At 38.1% G+C, this 20,275-nt stretch overlaps 1 protein-coding gene across 1 annotated transcript; it reads left to right on the forward strand.

Moving 5' to 3' along the window:
• Positions 1-1,404: 1,404 nt before the first annotated feature.
• On the forward strand, positions 1,405-20,165 carry MYEF2 (myelin expression factor 2). The gene is made up of 17 exons (XM_080607143.1): positions 1,405-1,731; positions 6,071-6,300; positions 7,527-7,579; positions 8,846-8,853; positions 8,962-9,055; positions 9,909-10,100; positions 10,750-10,903; positions 11,341-11,390; positions 11,478-11,541; positions 11,688-11,789; positions 11,978-12,028; positions 12,108-12,176; positions 12,447-12,545; positions 15,743-15,814; positions 17,012-17,220; positions 17,331-17,382; positions 19,632-20,165. Exons 1-17 carry the CDS (start codon positions 1,508-1,510, stop codon positions 19,793-19,795), a joined length of 1,887 nt encoding a protein of 628 aa, XP_080463269.1. The 5' UTR covers positions 1,405-1,507; the 3' UTR covers positions 19,796-20,165.
• The last annotated feature ends 110 nt before the right edge of the window (positions 20,166-20,275 follow it).

The raw sequence follows: 20,275 nt of genomic DNA on the forward strand, positions 1-20,275 counted from the left end.
GTTTTCCTTGTATAAAAGATGTTGATATACCATCCATTTGGTTACTCACTTAGAAATGCTTTGGTACTTATAGTTAGCGGAATTAAACTGAAAAGCTCTTTCCCCCCACATTACCAAATACTAGAGCAAAATTGGGACTGAAGAAGCCAAGGCAAGGTGAGAGGAAAATGTTACAGATTCTACATGGTGAATAAATGAACAGCTTCAAGGATGAGTGATAGAGAAGCCGGCATGTTTAGCTATATGTGTGCGGCATGGACCTATATAATTTTGTATTTTTATAGACGAATTACAATTATTCATATTTAATTCTTATCTATATTTAAGAATAAAATAAATGCCCATCTAGAAGCTTCCATTGCCCTGACTATAATTGAGCTTGCACCTTAATCTACTCAGTATCTTCATCTGTTTATAAACAATCAGGCAATCAGATACCTATGGTTGGAGGAGATTTTAGGTACAAGATGATAGCTTTTCTACCAATACTGAAAAGGTGCCACAGCACCCCTGAGCAGATGAGTGCAAGGGTTTGGTCTGTGAGTTTTCTCACCACAGGTTAAGGGGTCCACGGAATTCAGGAACCTTCGTTTTGCCATAGATGTGGAGGTACTGAAATGTTTGAAAAAAACAAAACAAACAAACAAAAAAACTAACATACAATATCTTAAAGGAGAAGAAGTACTTTATTTTTGACTGCACTGATATATGAAGGAAGAAGAAAACTATAAACAGGAAAAATTCAAGGCACATTTTAAGAGATTATCACCTCAATTCATTGAGTATTCCTAGTATAAAATTTGAATAATAAGTTACAGTCTATTTTCTGAAGTAGAGGGAAAGCTGTGACCGCGGTGACTGGCTTTGGAAACGTGGATGGTTCCTGAACAACAGGAGTGATGCACTTCAGTTAAATTAAGGGTCAAACAGCCATTTGTTGGGGTGGACCGCATTATTAGAAATGTAAAGGTGAAGAACTGGAACTGTGCAGCAGCATATTTATTGTTAGCGCCATATGGCTTTGCAGATAGCCGTAAGCTTACAGAAACGGTGTTGTGCTTCCCGTGCAGGGCTGGTGGGCCCACCGGAGGTTCCTGTGGGAGCGACAGGGCGCACTCTAAGCACCTGTCTTTGGGGTCAGAGAGCGTGAAATGTGGGGGTCAGTGGTGCAAGTGGCCACGAATTAGGAGGATTTGCACATGGCTGTGGGCGTCGGTGGGGAATTACGTCTCCTATAGGGGTGAGAACACTCGGGACAAGGACGGGGTGCAGGAAGGAACTGGGGCAGCAGACCGTGAGGGAAGCCGTGCTAAGGCTGTGGGGGACGACGACGAGCGGGGCCGGCAGCCCCCGCTGTCGCCATGGTAACCCGCAAGCCTCCTGGCGCGTCCCCTCCTCCCGCCGCCAGCCCTGTTCTCGCGAGACTCGGCCGGGCCGGCGCGGCGAGGCCGAGGCGCTCCGGGCCCTGCTCGAAGGAGCCGCAGCGGGGCCGCGGCCCGGCCGCGAAATGGCGGAGAGCGACAGGGCGGAGGCCGCGGTTGCCGCGCCGCTGCGGGGGGCCGAGGAGGCCGCCGCCGCCGCTAGCCAGCCGCCGCTTCAGCAGCAGCAACAACAGCAGCAGCCGCTACCACCACCACCACCACCACAACAGCCGCAGCAGCCGCCACGGGCTGAGGAGGCGGCGGCGACAGCAACCGAGAGCGGCGGGGGCAGCGCAAATGGCGTCAAAATGTGTGTGGCGGGGGGCGGCGGGCCCGCCCGGGCCGCGGCGGGAGGGACGCGGGGAGGCAGGGAGGGATGGAGGCAGGCGGCCGGCCCTCTCCTCCCCACGCCCTGGCCCGGCTCCTCCCCCGCCGCGGGCCCGCGCCGCTCCGGTGCCCCTACTTGAGGGGGGCCGGAGAGGGTCGGGGGAAGGCGCAAGGCTCGCGGGGGGCTCGCAGTGCCAGGGGGCCGGGCGGCTGGGCCCCGGTGAGAGGCCGCCGAGCAGCGTTGCCGTTGGGTGAGGGGCAGGAGGCTGCGCTCGGCTCGGGTGGTTTGAGCCGCCCGGTTGCTGTAACGGGCTCTGGTTTGGCAGGGGGTCGGGGGATCCGCGCCTGCAAGAGTTGTGGGTCGGTTCTGGTCTTGTTCACGTTTCCATGTCCTACCGTAGTATGTTTTGTTAGCCTTTGATCTGGTCTTTGTGTATGTGAGAATGGTAAGAGAGCCCTACAGTGGTTTACTTCACAAAACAAGCAAACAAACCCACAAACTTTTCCAGTAAAATTATCGTATATGCAATATGTAAGCTATGCCGTAAATAGTAGGTCTAAAAGGAGCGTAGTGTAAGGCAGCCAGAAGCGGTAGGTCTCCAGAAAAATAAACCAAATGGCCTTTTGTGGGTTCTCTTCTTCTTGATGTTAGGCTTCAGGGTTCATCCCTCTTTAGATGAGCTACATTTTAGCCTCGTATCATTGAAATTTCAGCACTTCTTAATCTCATTCACATCTTAGAGGGAGAATACATTTTTTAGAAGGCTTTCTACCGGAATACATTGAGGCTGTTGAGAGGTCTGTGAACTTCTAATGTGTTGTATGCAGCCCAGGTTTGATACTGTTGTGCTTAAAAATAGATGTGGGATCAGGTATATCAAAATGGAGAATAAAGGAGTAACTTCATGCCTTTATTTGACTCCCAGGGAAATTCATATAGTTTACAAGTTATAAGCTTCACATTGCTGTAACAGAGTATTTTGTATCTGTTTTCTTTTCTTTCCTCTGAACCTGGCCCTCAGCATCCAAACTACACAAATTATTGAATATTGGCTGAAAGACTGTGACCTTTTTGCATCTTTTGAGGCATATAGTAATTTATTGTCTTTTGGAGTTGCTACTCATAAAATAACGAAGTAGTTTTTCTGTATTACTCCTGTTAGGAACTTTTCTTCTTTTCCCTCCAAAAGTAATTGCCAGCAAATGAAAAATCCTGTTATTCTGCAAGATAGAAGTTGTTAGCTTCAAGTTTGAAAATAAGGCAGAGTTCTTGGTAACAGAGTTTCAAATCTTACTCTGCATATAGTTTCTGGTCTTTTCTGAAAGAAGCGTAAAAAGGAATAATCTGTCGTTGTGGAGGTGCTACTTAAAAGAGTATTTCAGTAACCAGCTTTGCTTAGCACTCAGACTAAATTTGAAAGGAATCCTGGTTTCAGCTTGTATACCTCCCTAAATTTATTGATCAGAGGAGCTGATGCGGGCAACAAACCTGAACTGATATATGTGCTTTAGAATCACACGTTCAATTGTGGACTCTGCATTTCAGTCTTTACTGAGCTTGTTATCCATATGGATGTACAGATGCACATGAGCAGAGGAATAAAAGTTGTCTTTTCTTTCCAAAAGTTTTTGGAATTTTGAAGCTGTGATTTTTCAAAAGGTATTCATCTTTTTATTCAGTGGAGGAATACTTTATTCTGAGAAATCAATGTAGACATCTCTTTTCAACCCTAGAAATCTGCTGGTGATTTCACAGGCAAATATTAATTAAAGGTATAAAGTGATTAATTCATACAAAAGGCGAGTAGAAACTACTGTTGTTTTTCCATTGAGAAAATGAGAATTTATAGTTTCTGAGGCTGTCTTTTCTGTGTTCTGTGCATGGCTAAAGTCACATTTCTTTGAATGTATTTTTTGATTGAAGGTGCTTTTCCTGAGAGGGCTATGTCTGCAAAAGAATCTTTGCCTCCAGATTGTTCACTGGCCCATTGATTTTGGCAGATGAGTTTTGTGAGAAGGATCAATTTTTATTTTTTTAACTAATTCTCTGTTTTCAGGAGGCTGGCTTTTGTTCCCAGATTAAGTGAAGTGTCTTCTTGTTTCTCGGATTTAAGAGTTTATGCAAGACTTGTGTCCTCTCTGCTCTCTACTGGTTTGTACAGACAGGTGTTGTAGAACCTGTGGGTTCTGTGTTTGGAGGCCTGGCTCTTCCTGTGCGCTACACTGAGCGTGTAGGGGCTGTTTCATAATCCTTTAAGCAGGAAAGAGCTTAAAAGGCTAAAGAGAATCCGTTGGTCTAATCCTAAAACCTAAAGAAGAACTCAGATTTTGATAAGAGATATCACTGGGAGAAGTTTTGTGTTCGCAAATGGAACTGGATTGGAAAAAACCAGATCTGACTGGAAAACTGAAACGTTACTCTTGCCCTCCTCACGGTCCCTCCCCCTGGCTTCTGTCAGTTCCCTGCCTTGTTCCACCCATTTCACATCATTACACAGCCACACAAGAATTATATTGCCATAGCAGACAGGATGGTATGGGGGAGTAACGATACAGAGGAAACTGGAGAATGCTTGATCTAGATAACGTGTTGTTGACTGAATGTTTTAAATTGTAGGAATATTTAACCTGAGTAATGTCCATGCATTTCTCAGTTGCTAATTCTCTTAATCCACTTGTAAACACAAGGACTGTGAAATTCATATCATATGAGTACTTCAGAATTTGGGAAAAAGTCATGGGAGAAAAATGTTTGTGTTTGAAGCTATTCCTCCCTGAAAAGTGCTCAAGCTTGAGTAGATAATACGTTTAACTTCCTGAAAGGCTATTTGCATGTGCTCTGAGTGCAAGGCTGTCACTTACTGGTTTGTTAAAAACTGTGCAAAGAGAGCTGAAAATAATAATTTCAGTAAATCAAAATTTTCAATCTTGCCATATTACGATGGTAAAACTGAAGTGCTTGTTTTGGCAAATTTTACACCAAAAACCACCTGCACTGTCAAAATTAGATTAAAAACTAAACCTTCTGGAAAGTGGGACAAATTGAAAGGACAGTGATGTTACTTAAGAGAGGGGATACACAGTCAATCTCTTTGACAGTCTTCTGTGAGACGCTTCCATATCGTTGTTCTAACTTGAGTGACCAGTGTTGGCTCTTTAATACAAAAAGTACTTTTACACATGCTTTTAAGGTTCTTGTTGACTGCAGTGAGATTTGAACTAGGTGTTGCTCTGTATCTATATAGCAGCTGTTTAGTGGTTCATATTTGTGTGGCTTTGTTACTGGAGTCTTTCAGTTCAGTGGTTCTACTTTTTAAGTAACAATTCAGGCACTTTGATCCTATATTGGCATTCTAAGTCTTCTTGCAATATTAACACTTTGAAGAGTGCTGTAGAGGTTTGGCTTTTGGTTTGGATTTTTTTCTAATTCTGTTCAAAGTGTATAGTTTTTACCAAAGCTGAGAAATGTGCTGCATTAAAGGAGAGGAAGTGAGTTGTGCTGCGCTCTTCATCTAAAAATAAAATATTTTTAAAAGGAAAGTAGCTGTTGTTGCTAGATTTTTGAAAGACTAAGGACCAGAAGTCTTCATTGTTGTTTTTAATGGATAATTCCTGGTGAATTAATTGGTCTTAGATGCAGAGCATGTCGTAATAGACCTATTTCTTATGCATTTATCATGTTTTCAAAGTATACTGGTGTTAAGCAGTGAAAATGAAAAGAGCGTTTGTTCTAAATTTAATTTTAATTTCTGTCTAAAAGCAGTCTGGCACAATTTGTGAATAAAAATGATTTGTACTGAATAAAAGGTCATTTGCCTATTAAGAGTTGATTTTATGTATTTATTAATACATTGAATGAAGTATACCAAGCTGTTCCAAAAATTAGACCATTTCAACTCTGACTTCTGTGGTGAATAGCGTGCAACTTTGCCAAGTTTGATTTGAAAATTACTGAAGTACTAAAGTACAGATGCTGTAGGTTATTTTTCAGCTGAGTCGTGTTCTGAGAGTAGTAGTAGTTTCATAGCACCATGTTCCTGAATCTTGATAGACATAATGGAAATGGAATATACCTGAAGTAGCAAGATGTGTTGTCTGTACTTATAATAGTGACTAAATCTCTTGTAATGTTGATTTTTGTTCTAGGTAAAGCAATGTATTTTGAAATTAAACTGGTAAAATTAATTTATTTTTCCTAATTTGAAAAGTGGGATTTGACATCTTCGGAGGTCTGTTAGTGTAGGAGGTATAGACCTACATATGTAGCTGATATAGTAGTCTTATAATCCAAAGTAAGACCCATTTATTTATTTGGAATGTAGGGAGAATGATGAGACAGCAAAAGAAGAGAAAACACCAGTGAAAGAGAAGTTTGCTGCAAAACCAAAGGCAATCCCTTCTCTTGGAAACAAGAATAGATTCCACCCCTATGCAAAGGAGAAGAATGCGGGCAGTGGAGAGAAGAAGGCTGTTAATCGTAATCGAGTTTTCATTAGCAACATCCCATATGACATGAAATGGCAGGCTATTAAAGATCTTATGAGAGAGAAAGGTAATTTATTCCTTATAATGCACTTCCTATAAAAAGGGGTAAAATATAATGTATATGTCCTTTGAGCCACACAGATTTGATTTGACTTTTTTATTAATTCTTTTATTTTTTGGCCTTTACTTGGTACATCTATCTTCCTTCCCCTCTTTCATCTGAGACAATTGCATTGCAGAGTAGGATTGGTAAACGAAGTGTTCATTATCGTCTGCCATTGTAGCGTGACAGCAGAGAGTATATGCATGACCTCATGACTTCTTCAAGAGATTGTGTTTTCGTCTAGTTGTAGTCTTTGTAGATTTTTTTTTAAAGGGCTATTGTATTTAAGCAACACATTTAGTGTGTTAACATATGAATATGAAAGGACGTCTTTCAAAAGTTGTTTTGTATTTCTTTGGTGGAATCTGGCTGTGGAATTAACTTTGTCTGCATTGTCATTACTGCCATGACTGTTTGTCTGGAGACTTACGTTAAAAGCTTGTTACTATTGTTGCAGTTCTGATAGAGAAATCTTAATACCCCAAACTTCTTATTTTAAGTTTTGGGGAGAAGAACGCTAATGTATGACTTCTGTAAAAAGCTAGTTCTGTGTTTTTTTTTTTTTTCTTGAAAAAATAGATTCTTCAAAAGTAATGCAAAGCACACTTGGCTTTTAGGCTGTGAAAAATGCCAGTCCCCCAGTTCTGTAACTGCTGGTGTATCTGTTGTAAGGTGACATGATTATTTGATTGGTTTATTTACTGAAACTTCCAACTTTAGAAAGTGAGTGGCTTGCTGTGAAATATTTGATGTGTAAATTTGGTTATTATTGAAGGCAAACTTATGATTGAAGACATTCAGGTAGAAAGTCACCTTAAAACAGGTGTTGTGAGTAGGATGATAAATGTAACACTTTTCAGTGAATGTTGACGTTTCATTTGTTAGGTTAAGGGACTGTGTATATCTGAATTTGTTCACCAACTATATCATACTGGCCAAAATATGATCTGTAGTATGAATTAGGTTAAATATAGTTGTTTGTTTTTAGATTTTGAGAATGTGGCTGTTGCATATTTCTGAAAATTAGCTAAATTATATAGCCATTGACAGGAGGTATGTTGGTCTGGTTTTGATTGTTGGTGAATAATAGGTGCTTCTCTATAGAGTTGTGCACAGGGGCACAGAAAAGAAAGATACTGGTGTTTAAATGCATTGTCTCTTGGTATTTTCCCTTTGTATGTCTTATGTAGTTGGTGAGGTTACATACGTGGAGCTGTTTAAGGATGCTGAAGGAAAATCAAGGGTAAGTGCCGTGGGCAACAATCTGCTAGAGGTTTAAAAGTTCCTCAGCAGTTTTATTTTTGTATAATACCTGTACCAGTTATTGGAAAGTAAGTTTCATTTCCACACTGATTTTCATTAAGATAGCTTTGAGGTTTCTGTATTAGAAATAGTCTGACACTTTCACGCAGCTCAAGCTAGCTGGCTGTAAAGGACAAAATACTTCATAAATTTCAACCAATGGCATTCACTTAATTCTTCTTTTAGCCAACATCTTTGTTTTGGTACAAATCTGTTTTATATAAAGGACGTTCAATAAATCATTGATTTTATTTAAATTTTGTTAGTGTAGTATTCTCTTCTTGGGGACATGAAGTATAAAATGTTAGCTAAGAATATACTGTTTGAAGTGCCTGATTTGACAGCTTTACACGGTTGGTACTCTAAACACTGGATTAATGTATTTGCTTTTTTTAAAACTAAATGGATGGAGATGGTTGGTAGCCAAAACAGTGCCAGCAGTGAGGCATTAAGAGTGAAGATTGTTAAAGTTCCTTTGTCGTCTTAAAAATAGTCAAAAGTTTGGCCAATAGTAGCTCCAAACCTGCAGTGAGAACTTGAGAAATGCAGGTTTGAGTCTTAACTGAAGTTGTAACAGTAGTTGTAAATGATTTTCTTCAATGCTTGCTAAAACTAAAACATGCTTTCAGCTTTCATTCACTTAGATCAATCCTAAACTCTTTGTTTTATTAGAAGGATTCTGGTGCAGTCAAAAAGGTTATTTTCTTACACAGTAATCTCTCAAATATGCTAGTAATACTGAAGAAGTATGCAGACTCCTTGTTCATTGCACTGGTATATTTGATGTATGTGGATCTGAATTCTCTAGTTGGCGGGCAGCTTTTAATGACATGATGAGTGTCTTGATTGGTTTTTGGTTATGTTTTCGTTTTTTTTTTTCCTTCTGCCCCTTCCCTTCCTTCCCCCCAGCTTTCCTTACATGGATCTGTGTGGCATTTTTCTGTAGTCCAATTCTGGTTTGGCTCAAAGAGAACAAAATATAATATAATGCATTTTGAATGGTATGTATGTTGAGAAAGTAGGAGAAATTCAGCTTGGCTACTAGTAAAAAGCATGTATTATGAATTTTGAAGCTGAAAATAACTTGATGAATAGTTATTTGACAGTGAGCTTGGATCTTTAACTGGACTCTTAAATACTCTAGCATATGTGTTGACTGACTTTTTTTTCTCTCTTTACATATGATTACAAATCATCGTGGATGTAGGGTTGTGGGTAAGTTTCTTTTTCTATGTGTGTAGAAACACTACTATCCAAACATTCTGTTCAGTTTAATGTTTTAAACTTTATTTTAACACTCCAAATGTTTTTGTTCCCTCTAAGTGTGGTCGAATTCAAAGATGAAGAATTTGTTAAGAAAGCATTAGAAACTATGAACAAGTACGATCTTAATGGAAGACCCCTGAATATTAAAGAGGTATGATTATTGCTGTTTTTAAAATAAATTGTGAAGATAATGTAACTACTGAAATGACGGGTACCATGTTTTAAGTGTCTAGCTGTGTAATTTTTATTTTTTTTAACATTTTCTTAATGGGCTAAAGTGCCTGCTGGCTTCCAGAAGGTCTTGATACTACGCCAAGTGAACTGACGAAAATATGTCCTAAAGCCAAAATAACCTAATAGTATTTTTCTTTTACACAACCTTTTAACTTCTTTAACTTTATATTCTTACCTGTGTCATCTGCTGCTGTTGAAATTCATGTTCCTTACCTGCCTCAAAATATGAGTTTGAGCAGAACAAGCTGAGTATCAGACTACTACATATGTGCAAGGATGGGGTTGGAAGCAGAGAACTTGTACTGATTTGGAAAGTGAAATTAACGTCAATGTTTCGTTTGTAGTGTTGTAGCATATAATAGTGTCTGATACAGTTCTTTATGTCCTGTTATAGCTTTAATAATGGTTATTAACATATCAAAAAAGCCTATTTAAATTAAATCAGTTCTTGGAAGAAGGTACTAGACTGACAGCCCTTTAGATTGAAATCTTTTCTACTTGTCCATAGGCTAGGTACAGCATGTGAAGTGGCAGTGCACGCTTCTTCAACAAGTGCTTTGCCAATATGCCTCAACCCTCATCTGAAAGGACCCACCTCTAGAGGTGAGGGAATTAGGTCTCCATGCTAATTCGGTTCTTGATCCCTCTGACATGGACAAGGATATTAGTTGATAATTTTGATGGGTTTATGTAGAATTTCAAACAGTACTTATTTATTACCAGTCCTGATACTGATGATTAAGTTGACTTTATTTTTGCACGTGTTGCAGGATCCTGAAGGTGAACATGCCCGCAGGGCATTGCAGCGTGTAGGAGGACAGTTTCCAGGAGGACAAGGACCTGATATGGCACCTGGATTAATGAATTTACCGCCTTCTATTGTCAACAATCCAAACATTCCTCCTGAGGTTATCAGTAACTTGCAGGCAGGCAGGCTTGGGTCCACTATTTTTGTTGCTAATGTAAGTTTTAAAATGTATTTTAAAGCTATAATACTTGATCTTTGTAAAATACCTGCATAATCCAGTTTTAATATTAAGAGGAAATGTGAAATGTTAATTGTTAATTCACAATTAGGGTATTCAACTAAAAATGCAAGACATGTATCCAGATTTTGGACGGGAAAAATGTGTTCCGCTCTTAAAGCTTTCTTGCAGTTTTAATTATTGTACAATCATATTTGAAAAAGAAGTCTTTTACATTTTTCACTATATTTACAACTACATTTCTTCTATTTTTAATTCAATATACTTTTTTCTTGCTAGTTACTTTATACTAACTTAAACTCTTATGTTTGGGTGTACTTCATCAGTTCTTGATTTGCACAAATTTAAGAAACAGGCATGGGAGTACAGCTGGTTTACAAGAACCCATCCATTTCTCAGCATTAGTATGTTAATTAGAAAATTACAATAGATTTAAGTGCTATAACTTGTTGCTTTTAGTAACATTTATGTTAGACTTGGTTGCAGCCTGTATATGTTACAAAATTGTCTGTTTACATGTATAAAAATTTTGTGAATTAAAGTTTTACTGCAGTGTAGACAATCTTTGAAAATTAATGGCAGAACAGAAATGTGCAGTGAAATCACTTATATTTATCTGTGCAAGCTTGACTTTAAAGTTGGCTGGAAGAAACTAAAGGAAGTATTCAGCATTGCTGGAACTGTAAAGCGTGCAGACATCAAGGAAGATAAAGATGGCAAGAGTCGAGGAATGGGAACAGTTACTTTTGAACAAGCAATTGAAGCTGTTCAAGCAATATGTATCCTTGGCTTTGGAAAAAAGGAAAAAAATGGTCAAATATGGCTTAGTCATTTTTAATGGCTCTTTACAGTATAGTTTTGCAAATGGTGCTTGTTTGCCTTGTAGCTAGATAAGGGACTAGATTGTAGTACTGTGCAGATTGTTTTATTTTTTTTAATAGTGACTGAATTTACTGCTAGGGTGTAAAAAGCTGTTCTTGATGAGGTTGAACAGACTTAAAATACACAGGGAAAGTGACGCCCGTGAAGACAACTTTTATATTCCTAACAGTTTATATAGTCTCTTTCTGACCTTTGAAACAGCATTCTAAATGTTAATTAAGGAAAGTTAAGACTCCTAAAAGTGGTACAAACATTAGGTAAATTTTTGCAGTGATTCTTTTGAAATAGTTAAATTGTCTTCTGTAGTTAGAGTCCTTGAATCGCATTTCTTCAGCTATGTTCAATGGACAATTCCTGTTCGACAGACCCATGCATGTAAAAATGGTAAGTTGCTTATATTTCTTTCTGCCTGATGTATCTATGCCAAAACATTGAAGGGATCATAGCATAGCATCCGTGTTTTTTTATCAGGATGACAAATCAGTCCCTCATGAAGATTTCCGTGTTGCAGACAGCAAAGGTCCACAATTACCTCGTGAGTACACGCACTTCATTTTTAAATCTTTGCACTTAATACATGTTGATAGTGTCTTGGAACAGTTTAGTAGTACTTTTGCTTACTATGGTCTCTTTATGATGCAGAGAGTCTTATGATAATAGTTATTTTTTCTTTTTTCCAAGGTGGCCTTGGTGGCATTGGTATGGGACTTGGACCAGGTGGACAGCCCATCAGTGCAACACAGTTGAACATGGGTGGTGGAATGGGGAACATGGGTCCAGGAGGTAAAGTCGTATTCTTAATTTTTAACTTACAGAGCTTAAGGTTATAATTTTCATTTCTGTGTTTGGAAGAATGCTCTTGTCAAAGTAAGCCTTGTATTGTGTGTTTTTAAGACACTGTATTTGCATTTTTGAAATACATTAGGATCTTAACTGTCTTCTAAATGGTGTTTGGTCTTTTTGGTTTAAAGGTATGGGAATAGATGGTCCTGGTTTTGGCGGAATGAATAGAATGGGAGGCGGTACGTGCAGTCAAATTCTTTGTCTTACGTGTTTTTCTAATATTGGATAGGAAAAAAAACATTCTTCTTTATTTTACAGGGCTTCCTGGATTTCGTGGAATGGAAGGAATGGCTAATATGGGGGGATTTGGAGTCAACCGAATGGGAGGTAGGTGAATACTTACTAGTTTGCTAGTACTAGTTTGCTAGTCTGTGAGCCTTATTAAAAGTCCTCTTTACATAAGGGCGAGTAATGTAAATGTGTTCAAAAGAAATATGTGGCGTGCATGGAAGCATAGGAACTGGAAGGGGAGGTGCCTCTGACTTGTGGATTAAACTTACTTCTGTTTAAACAAGCAACTGTGAAACAAGTATTGTATGAGCATCAACTTAGTTGAATATGACAGAATATTTCTGTTTTGTGCATTATTCTCTACAGAAATGTTCCGTGGTGGAATGGGAGGAAACATGGATAGAGATTTTGGTCGTAGTGAGATGCAATTGAACCGTGGTTTTGGAGATTCTTTTGGAAGAATGGGTATGGTAACTGTTAAATTTCCTGTGGCAAAGTGCAACATAGTATTGGAAGAGTTTTACTAGGAGAAAAACCAAGAAGAGGTGTGGTTTCCTTTGGTCATCTTCCTCTGTCCCTTCTCCACCAGCTGTTATTGTAAAGATGTTTGTTTATTTAAGGGTATTCATATGTGTTTGTTATGGCTGTCTCTGAAGATGGAGGTTAAGATGTTTTTTTTCATCTGTAGAATACAAGCAAAATACAAGTACAGTGGTTTTGAGGAAAGTATTTTCCTTTGTACTGTTAACTTATCCAAAGGACGTAATACCTGGCAATTAAAACATATGGTTTTGGCAATCCTGAACAAGATGTTTGTGTACTGCCTTTGTAACTTCCTGGAGTCTGCTTTTGCAAAGACATGCTGGAAGGTTGTTCTTACTGCAAATCAGACGGCATTGGATAGGAATGATGAATTTTGGTTCCCTCAGTTTTCTTCCTGCCTTTTCTCATGCTGCTTAGAATAGGATTTACTGTCCTCTTCTGAAATTGAGCAAGGTTTGTTTTGTTTATAAATGGTGTTGTCTTGACTGAGTTCATTTTTGCTAATTTTGCTCTCCCTCAAATGAGATACTCTTCTGTCTGGATAGAAGTTGAGAGCCTGGAAGTGCTTAACAACAGAGCTTTCTGTGGCTTTGTTACTATATTCTTACCTGGATGAATACACTATGGAAGACAGGCTTTCTGCTTTTTTCCTGTTCCCCCCACCCCCACGAGGCCCCTACTGTGAAAGCGAAAGGGTGTTAAGAGCATAAGGCTCGTTTAGTCTAGGAAAAAAATAATTTTCCCTCTTTGGAAGAAAAAGTTCTCCCTCTTTGGTGGGTGTTTAATTTGGGCAAGTCACAACAAAGGGTAACTGTTACGTGCTGCTCTTCAAGCACTGATAATTGTTTAGCAGTAGTAGATATTTAGTAAGGATGCTAGTTAAGTTTGTCATAAGGTCTAGTAATTTATGTCTTAAAAATCAGGTGTTATGCTTTCAGTATGTGTACTTCAGCATAGGATAAATATCTGTTTCTTGAGTGAAAATCCAGAGCTGCTTCAGTTATAAATGTTCATACAAGCAACAGACTTCTGAGTCTTCTGGTAACGTGCTGGTCTTGAAATAAGTGAGTATAGCCACTGTGAGAAACTGCTGCGGGCATTGGTCATTCAGTAGATGTCAGCAAGCTTCAACTTGCAACCTGTTAGCAATCTTACTGTTAAAATGCTGTTCTGGTTTGAGATAATACTCTCCTGGAGCCATGCACCTTTAAAATTTGGGAACTGCAGAAAACCAAGATGAGTTTTAAGTAGCAGAAGCAAATAGTATTGTTTTATTATAGTTAAATACCATGTTTAGTCAGGGAATTCCCCAGTGTACTCTTATTACAATATTTAGGTTAATAATATATTAAAAGGAAATGCTGTGAGTGCATTTGGCTTCCATACCACGCCAGTTTCAATGAGGGCAACATAAGACAGTCTTTGATTGGACTATGGCATCAGTTAGTGAAAATGAGGATGTTTGATTTGCAGTGATTTAAATAGCTAAGATTTTAAAGTATCCAAAAAATCAAAGGTTGTGTCACAGTCTATCTCCAAACTTATCATTTTTCATTGATGCAAATCCAGTAGGGAAAAATGTACAAGGAGAGGGTGTTTTGAAGGTCAGAAACAGCTGAATACATGCTTACTATGATTATTTCAATTTTGGTTTTGTTTGTTTTAAAGTGCGTCTTAGGCTGCTAGGGAGACTTTTCCTTTTAAAAGAGAGGGAGTATAACTGGGATACATTCATAAACTCTTAAAGGTTTCTAGTTTGGAGAAAGTAGGATTTTTTTCCTCACAATTCTTTTTAAGGTTTTGGCTTTTCATCTTTAGCCTAATGAATAAGTATTAAGACGTTCATCACATGCGATCTATTGGCTGAAGTACTGTGAGTAATCCTGCTGGTGTTGAACAACCATAGGCTCTTGAATGGGCCAGTCCATGTTTTTTGAGGTTTTGGTATGGCTCTGGCTGCATGTTATCTGAGAAGTTGATGGAAGACTGCTTGTCTGGAAAGTATCATCAGTGACCCTGTTTAGATACTGAAACAGTAGTGTGTAGCCAAAATGGGCCAGTAGTGTGTAGCCAAAATGGGCCAGTAGTGTGTAGCCAAAATGGGCCAGTAGTGTGTAGCCAAAATGGGCCAGTAGTGTGTAGCCAAAATGGGCCAGTAGTGTGTAGCCAAAATGGGCCAGTAGTGTGTAGCCAAAATGGGCCAGTAGTGTGTAAACTTAATAAGTATTAAACTTTAAATTAAACTTAATAAGCATAAGTAAAAACTGAGATGTTTCTTTTAGGGATGAAAATCAAGCAAGAAAAATGTAGTAACTGACAGCTCCAGAATTACCTGCAAAATCCTGCTTCCTTGTATACAGGTTAACAACTGAGATGATTATGCTGCCTATATCCTGAAATATTGCCCAGTATTGTAGGAGGCTGCCTTTCGTCAGTCCATCGCTTTTGTTTTACCTTTTCTGTCTTCAGAGTGCTCTTTTTGTAGACACTAGGTTTATTGGAATGGATTTGTTTGAGTTGGTTCTCTGGAACGATTGGAAGTGCTTGTTACAGAATCCGCGGAGCCCCTTGCTCTGGTCAGCATTGACAAGAATGCAGTTCTTGAGTTCCTGCAATTCTGGAAGCTCCCTTGGGATTACTTTCCTGAAATGTAGTGCTTCAAGGAAAACTCTGGTTTTATTTATTTATTTGTTCTATTAAACCCTACTCTCTAGAATCAGTTTCTGACACTATTCTGGAGCTTTCATGGTTCTGTCAGGTACCCTTTAGTATTGCTTCCCTTTCTCTCCCCCCTTTCTTTCTGCCAAATTCTATCAGTTCTCTGATATGAGATATGGCTCCTTCAGTTTCAGATGTTTGTGCTGCTGACAGGTTGTCAGAGGAAAACTGTAGCTAGAAATCAGAGTAGCTTGTATCTTGTAACAGAGGAGGAGGAGCTAAAGTTACTTGCAGGGTATTTCCTACCTAGTTTGCATAATAAAGGCACGGGTTGAAGTGTTCTGTAGCAAAAGAATTGCCAGGTAACACTGAGATCAGTGCACTTTAACGTTGTGTGCTTTGCTGTTGTCACTAACTGGCAGTTTCGGTGTATGTCACTATATTATTTTTTTTCTGTTTAGGTGGTGCAATGATTGGTGTTTTTGCAGGAGGAATGGGAGCGCCTAGAATGGGCCCAGTAGGATCTGGAATGAGTAGGTTAACTTGTTTCAATAGAATGTAAATGTGTAGGCAATGTAATGACGTGGTGTCCGTGCAATTGTTTCAGAGGATTTGCTGCGCAGCGTTTTGTCAGCGTAGGAAGAAGTAGAATTCCGTTGCATGGGACTCCCAGTCTAATAGTTTTTAAGGTTGTTTTGTTGAGGTAAAAAATCAGAGGAAAACTTGCTAATGCAGTCTTCCCTTTGAGGATGTAGTTTTGAAATGGTTTGAACTTTTGGTTTGGAGGGAGAAGTGATTCAAGTAAACTTGCGTTCCAGAAAAAAGATAAATAGGCAGAGATAGTTACTTATGTGAACCTGAAGCTGAACTTAAATACTTCAGTAATCTCTCATAATTGAAATAAAAAAATCAGTCTTGAATTTCAGATTATCACTCAGTTGAATTTTGTGCAAAGCTCAAACACTGAGTTTGTATTATGGAAAGAGTCTCAGTTCCTCAAGCTAGAGCAGATGAGAAAGTAAAATCTTGCTAAGGACAATCTTGTGAGGCATAAGGCTTAGAGGAGGTCTGTCATGAATGATCGTGATAGTCTTGTTTTACGTTGTTAATTATGAATCCAGAAAAATTATAATAGAATATAGAATATCTGAATGCCATTGATCTTGGTTCATTATGTAATGTACTTTAATATATTCCATTGCATGTATCAGGGAAGGTCCATGCTCTGCACAGGACTTGCAGGAACGGCTGTTCTTTCCAAAATAGGCTTTCTCTGTAAGACTGTCATTAAATGTGGTATGGCTGCATTTAGTAAAGCCAAATGGTTTTGCTTCCTGCATTCACGGTTGTATATATGGTCCAATTACCTGTACCTTAATATTTCCACAGTCATTTACTTAATCTCTTTTTGGTGCAGGGTATCATATTCTTATTAATTAAACTAGATGGTCTTTAAATCTTAATTGTTTTACCTGTGGTGTTGAACATCTTATGTTAGGTGATGTGAATAACAGCTTCATGCAATTTGCTTTTTACTTCTGTACAATAACTGATACTTTGTTTCTTCTAATGCTCTGACTTTAAATATTAGCCATGTTACTAGATGAATCACTGTGCATGTATGAATTATTTTTCCTGACACAAAAGAATTTAGACTTTTTTACAAGATACTTATTTATTAATAAAAACAAACCAACAAACTTGTTATTCTCCTTTTTCTTTCTCTGTAGGTGGTGGAATGGGTGGTATGAACAATATGGCTGGAGGAATGGGAATGGGCATGGATCGGATGAGTTCTGGTTTTGATCGAATGGGACCGGCTATGGGTGGAGGCCCGGACAGGAACATGGATATAGATCGAGGATTTGTGCCTGGCCCAATGGGAAGTGGAATGAGAGAGAGATTAGGTTCTAAAGGCAATCAGATATTTGTGAGAAATGTAAGCATTTGAAACGCAGAAAAGATAAGCCTATTTTGTGTGCATATTTCACTACATGCTCTTTCTTTTTGTAATATTTTGCTATTAATAATTTTTTTTTTAAATTGTAGCTCCCTTTTGATTTGACCTGGCAGAAACTGAAGGAGAAATTCAGTCAGTGTGGTATGTATGTGAATCTTACCTCTGCTTAGCTCCATTGAGTTTGCATTCTGTGTCTTGTTCTTTAGATAAGGGCAGTTTTATAAATAATTTTAGGTCTGACATAACACATGAGACTATGGTACAGTATGGACTGTGTTAGTTGAGAGTGCTCATCTCCTATAAACTTTAACCCATCTCATTAAAATTACCCTTTGAACTTTTTCTTTTTTGAGGTAGGTATTAGTTATCCTCTGGGATATAATGTAGCATTTATTTTGAGATAAATGCATGCAGGGGTGTGGGACTGGCCAGGTTTATACATTATTTCCAGTAATGGAGCCATATCAAATCAGAGTTAATAATTTGTCAATCCTGTACTGATTCACCTTTTGTCAAGAAATAAAGTCCCCCCCCATTTTTTTCATGTAAGATACAGGATTTCTGTGAATATCCAATAAGTACAAATCTCTAATTAAGAAAAGTTTTCTTTTTACAGAAGTGAATGAAAACTGATTCTTGTATGTAGAAACGTGATTTTTTTTAAACTCACAGAATGGAATAGGTGAATATAACAATGTAATATTTCAGAATGAAATAAAAGAATTATGGATGACTTCACTTACTTTGCAGAGACAGGAAGGAGAAATAACTTAAAACATCTTACTTTTATGTAAGACAGTCTTCATACAGCTATTTGCAGAGTGGATATAAATTAGAAGTTGCAGTTCAACTATGAAAATATTTCAGGTGTTCAAATGCATTTAGTGGTTACAGGAACTTAAGGTGTGCTTACATTCCAGGACTCAAAGCTTTTGTTGCTGAATTATAGACAGATCTAGCATACCAGGTTTTCAGAGTGAAGTTCTCCCTTCTAGCATTTTCATGACAATGTTGCTGCTGTTATAATTCTGGGAGCTGCTGGTGAATATCCTAGTTTTATGCTGGGATGCCATGCAGTTAAAGGACTGCATAAACCCTCTCTGCTTTTAAATACAAAACAAAGCCCTTCCCCATAATTCACATTCAGTATTAAACTTTAATCAAGTTTCCATGACTGCATAACAAGTTAGTCTGTAAAATCACCACCACCTTTGATTTTGCTTCAGATTTTTTTTTAGGGGTTATCCTATGTGTTTTCTTCCTTGCCATCCACCTTTTCCCTTAATATGGACAGGCGTGAAAAAAAGATTCTTGTGCAAATTCATTAAACAGTTTTCTACTAAAATCGTTTAAAGTATTTAAGAGAAGTTTTTGAAGAAGTAAAACATCTTGTGCAGATACAATTGTAGTATCAAGTGATGTATGTTGGGAACATCTGTGCTTTTGTGAAGATGTTTATTGATATCCTGTTATCATCAACTTCTTAGTAATATACTTGCACTTACACTTAGGGATTGCATTGTTTTCTACAAACATACAGATAAACAGGATCTCTGTTTTTTAATTCTTAACTGCCTAGGCAACTTTCAGGGAGTTCAGATTTTTTTATACTCTCCAGCGGCTATCAGATGTAAGGATTATGTCAAATTGTTTTTAAGAATGATAAGCACAAATATAAACAACAGGTTGAACCTGTGGAGGCATGGTCTTTATATTTCCTTATGATACTGACATGAAAACAATTTATTTCAGTGAAAGGCCAGTCTTCTATTACATGCCACGTAAAAATAAAAAGCCTTGTGTTTTAGGGGAGAATTTCTTGTTCCTGCTGGCACTTAAAGGCTTGCTACTCTGTGGCATCTGCATAGAAATGTTCCCTCATGAGTTGAGTTTCCAATGAATTGGGTAGTGCATGCTATTTGTTTTTTGCTCTGCAACTTTTTTTTTTCAAAATTATATGATAGTTATGATTAGTTGATAATGTGATTATTATACTGCAGTGAACATGGTGGACTGGATTGAACTATCATTCAGTTAGAGGATGACAATTAATCATACTTTTGGCAGTGTGGCTCCACCAGTGAAACACAAAACTTATCTGTAGGCTTATAGGGCACTTTGTTTCAAATTTGATGTCCAGTTCAGGCATGCTTCATCTTATGGTAGTCTGAAGGATCAATTTGAAACAGTGGGACTTTGTGTGGATTCTTTGCTGCTGTTTTGACCTATCACCTTTCCTGAATAAGTGAATATACTGTAAGTCTGATAGTTCTAATATTATATGTCCCCCTAGATTATATTTAGAACTGTTTTTATCACTTCTGATTAGTTCTTTAAGTTTTTAGTGCACTGAAGGTGTAAAATAACTGCTGTTTAACTTGTTTATTTAGGTCATGTAATGTTTGCAGAAATAAAAATGGAGAATGGAAAATCAAAGGGCTGTGGAACAGTCAGATTTGACTCGCCAGAATCTGCTGAAAAGGCCTGTAGGATAATGAACGGCATAAAAATCAGTGGCAGAGAAATTGATGTACGCTTGGATCGCAATGCATAATTTAAAACTGTGTGTTCAGGAACATTCCTATGTCTGTTTAGCTTCTCTATCCTAGTAAGTCATTTTTAGTAACATTGTATGCTTACAAAAGCTGTAAAAAGGAACTTTTAAATCCCACCAGCCTTTAACAGTATAGTGTTTAATATACTGTGATACTTGTTAACTGAATCTTACAATGTTTGGTTTTTAAAGACAATTTGCCTGATTTTTGTTGTTTTTTTTGGAGGCACTGAGCACCTGCAGGTCCCGTTAAACTGTGGGAACTTTGGATGCTCAGCGCCTTTGGAAAATTAGGCCAAGTGTCTCTAGTCATTCAGTTTAAATGAATGGTTATACTGTTTTTAATAAAATAAGCCATTTTCTCTGTTAAGATTGCATAGTGGGATTTGTTTAGTGTTTTCTGATTTTTATTTCCCCCCCAGCGTGTATCAGCATTGTAATGTAAAAACTAGGTGTCTTTTTTCCAGAGATTTGGTTTTA

The sequence above is a fragment of the Anser brachyrhynchus genome (assembly GCF_964034855.1).
Source record: "Anser brachyrhynchus genome assembly, chromosome: 11".
Classification (NCBI taxonomy): Eukaryota; Metazoa; Chordata; class Aves; order Anseriformes; family Anatidae; genus Anser; species Anser brachyrhynchus.

What these genes read in the sequence shown, in the direction of transcription:
- MYEF2 (XM_080607143.1), top strand. Translation starts at nt 1,508, where the DNA reads ATGGCGGAGAGCGACAGGGCGGAGGCCGCGGTTGCCGCGCCGCTGCGG. An exon ending in GACCCATGCATGTAAAAATG is followed by an intron (nt 11,391 to 11,477) that starts GTAAGTTGCTTA and finishes TTTTTTTATCAG; the next exon opens with GATGACAAATCAGTCCCTCA. An exon ending in GGGGAACATGGGTCCAGGAG is followed by an intron (nt 11,790 to 11,977) that starts GTAAAGTCGTAT and finishes TTTGGTTTAAAG; the next exon opens with GTATGGGAATAGATGGTCCT.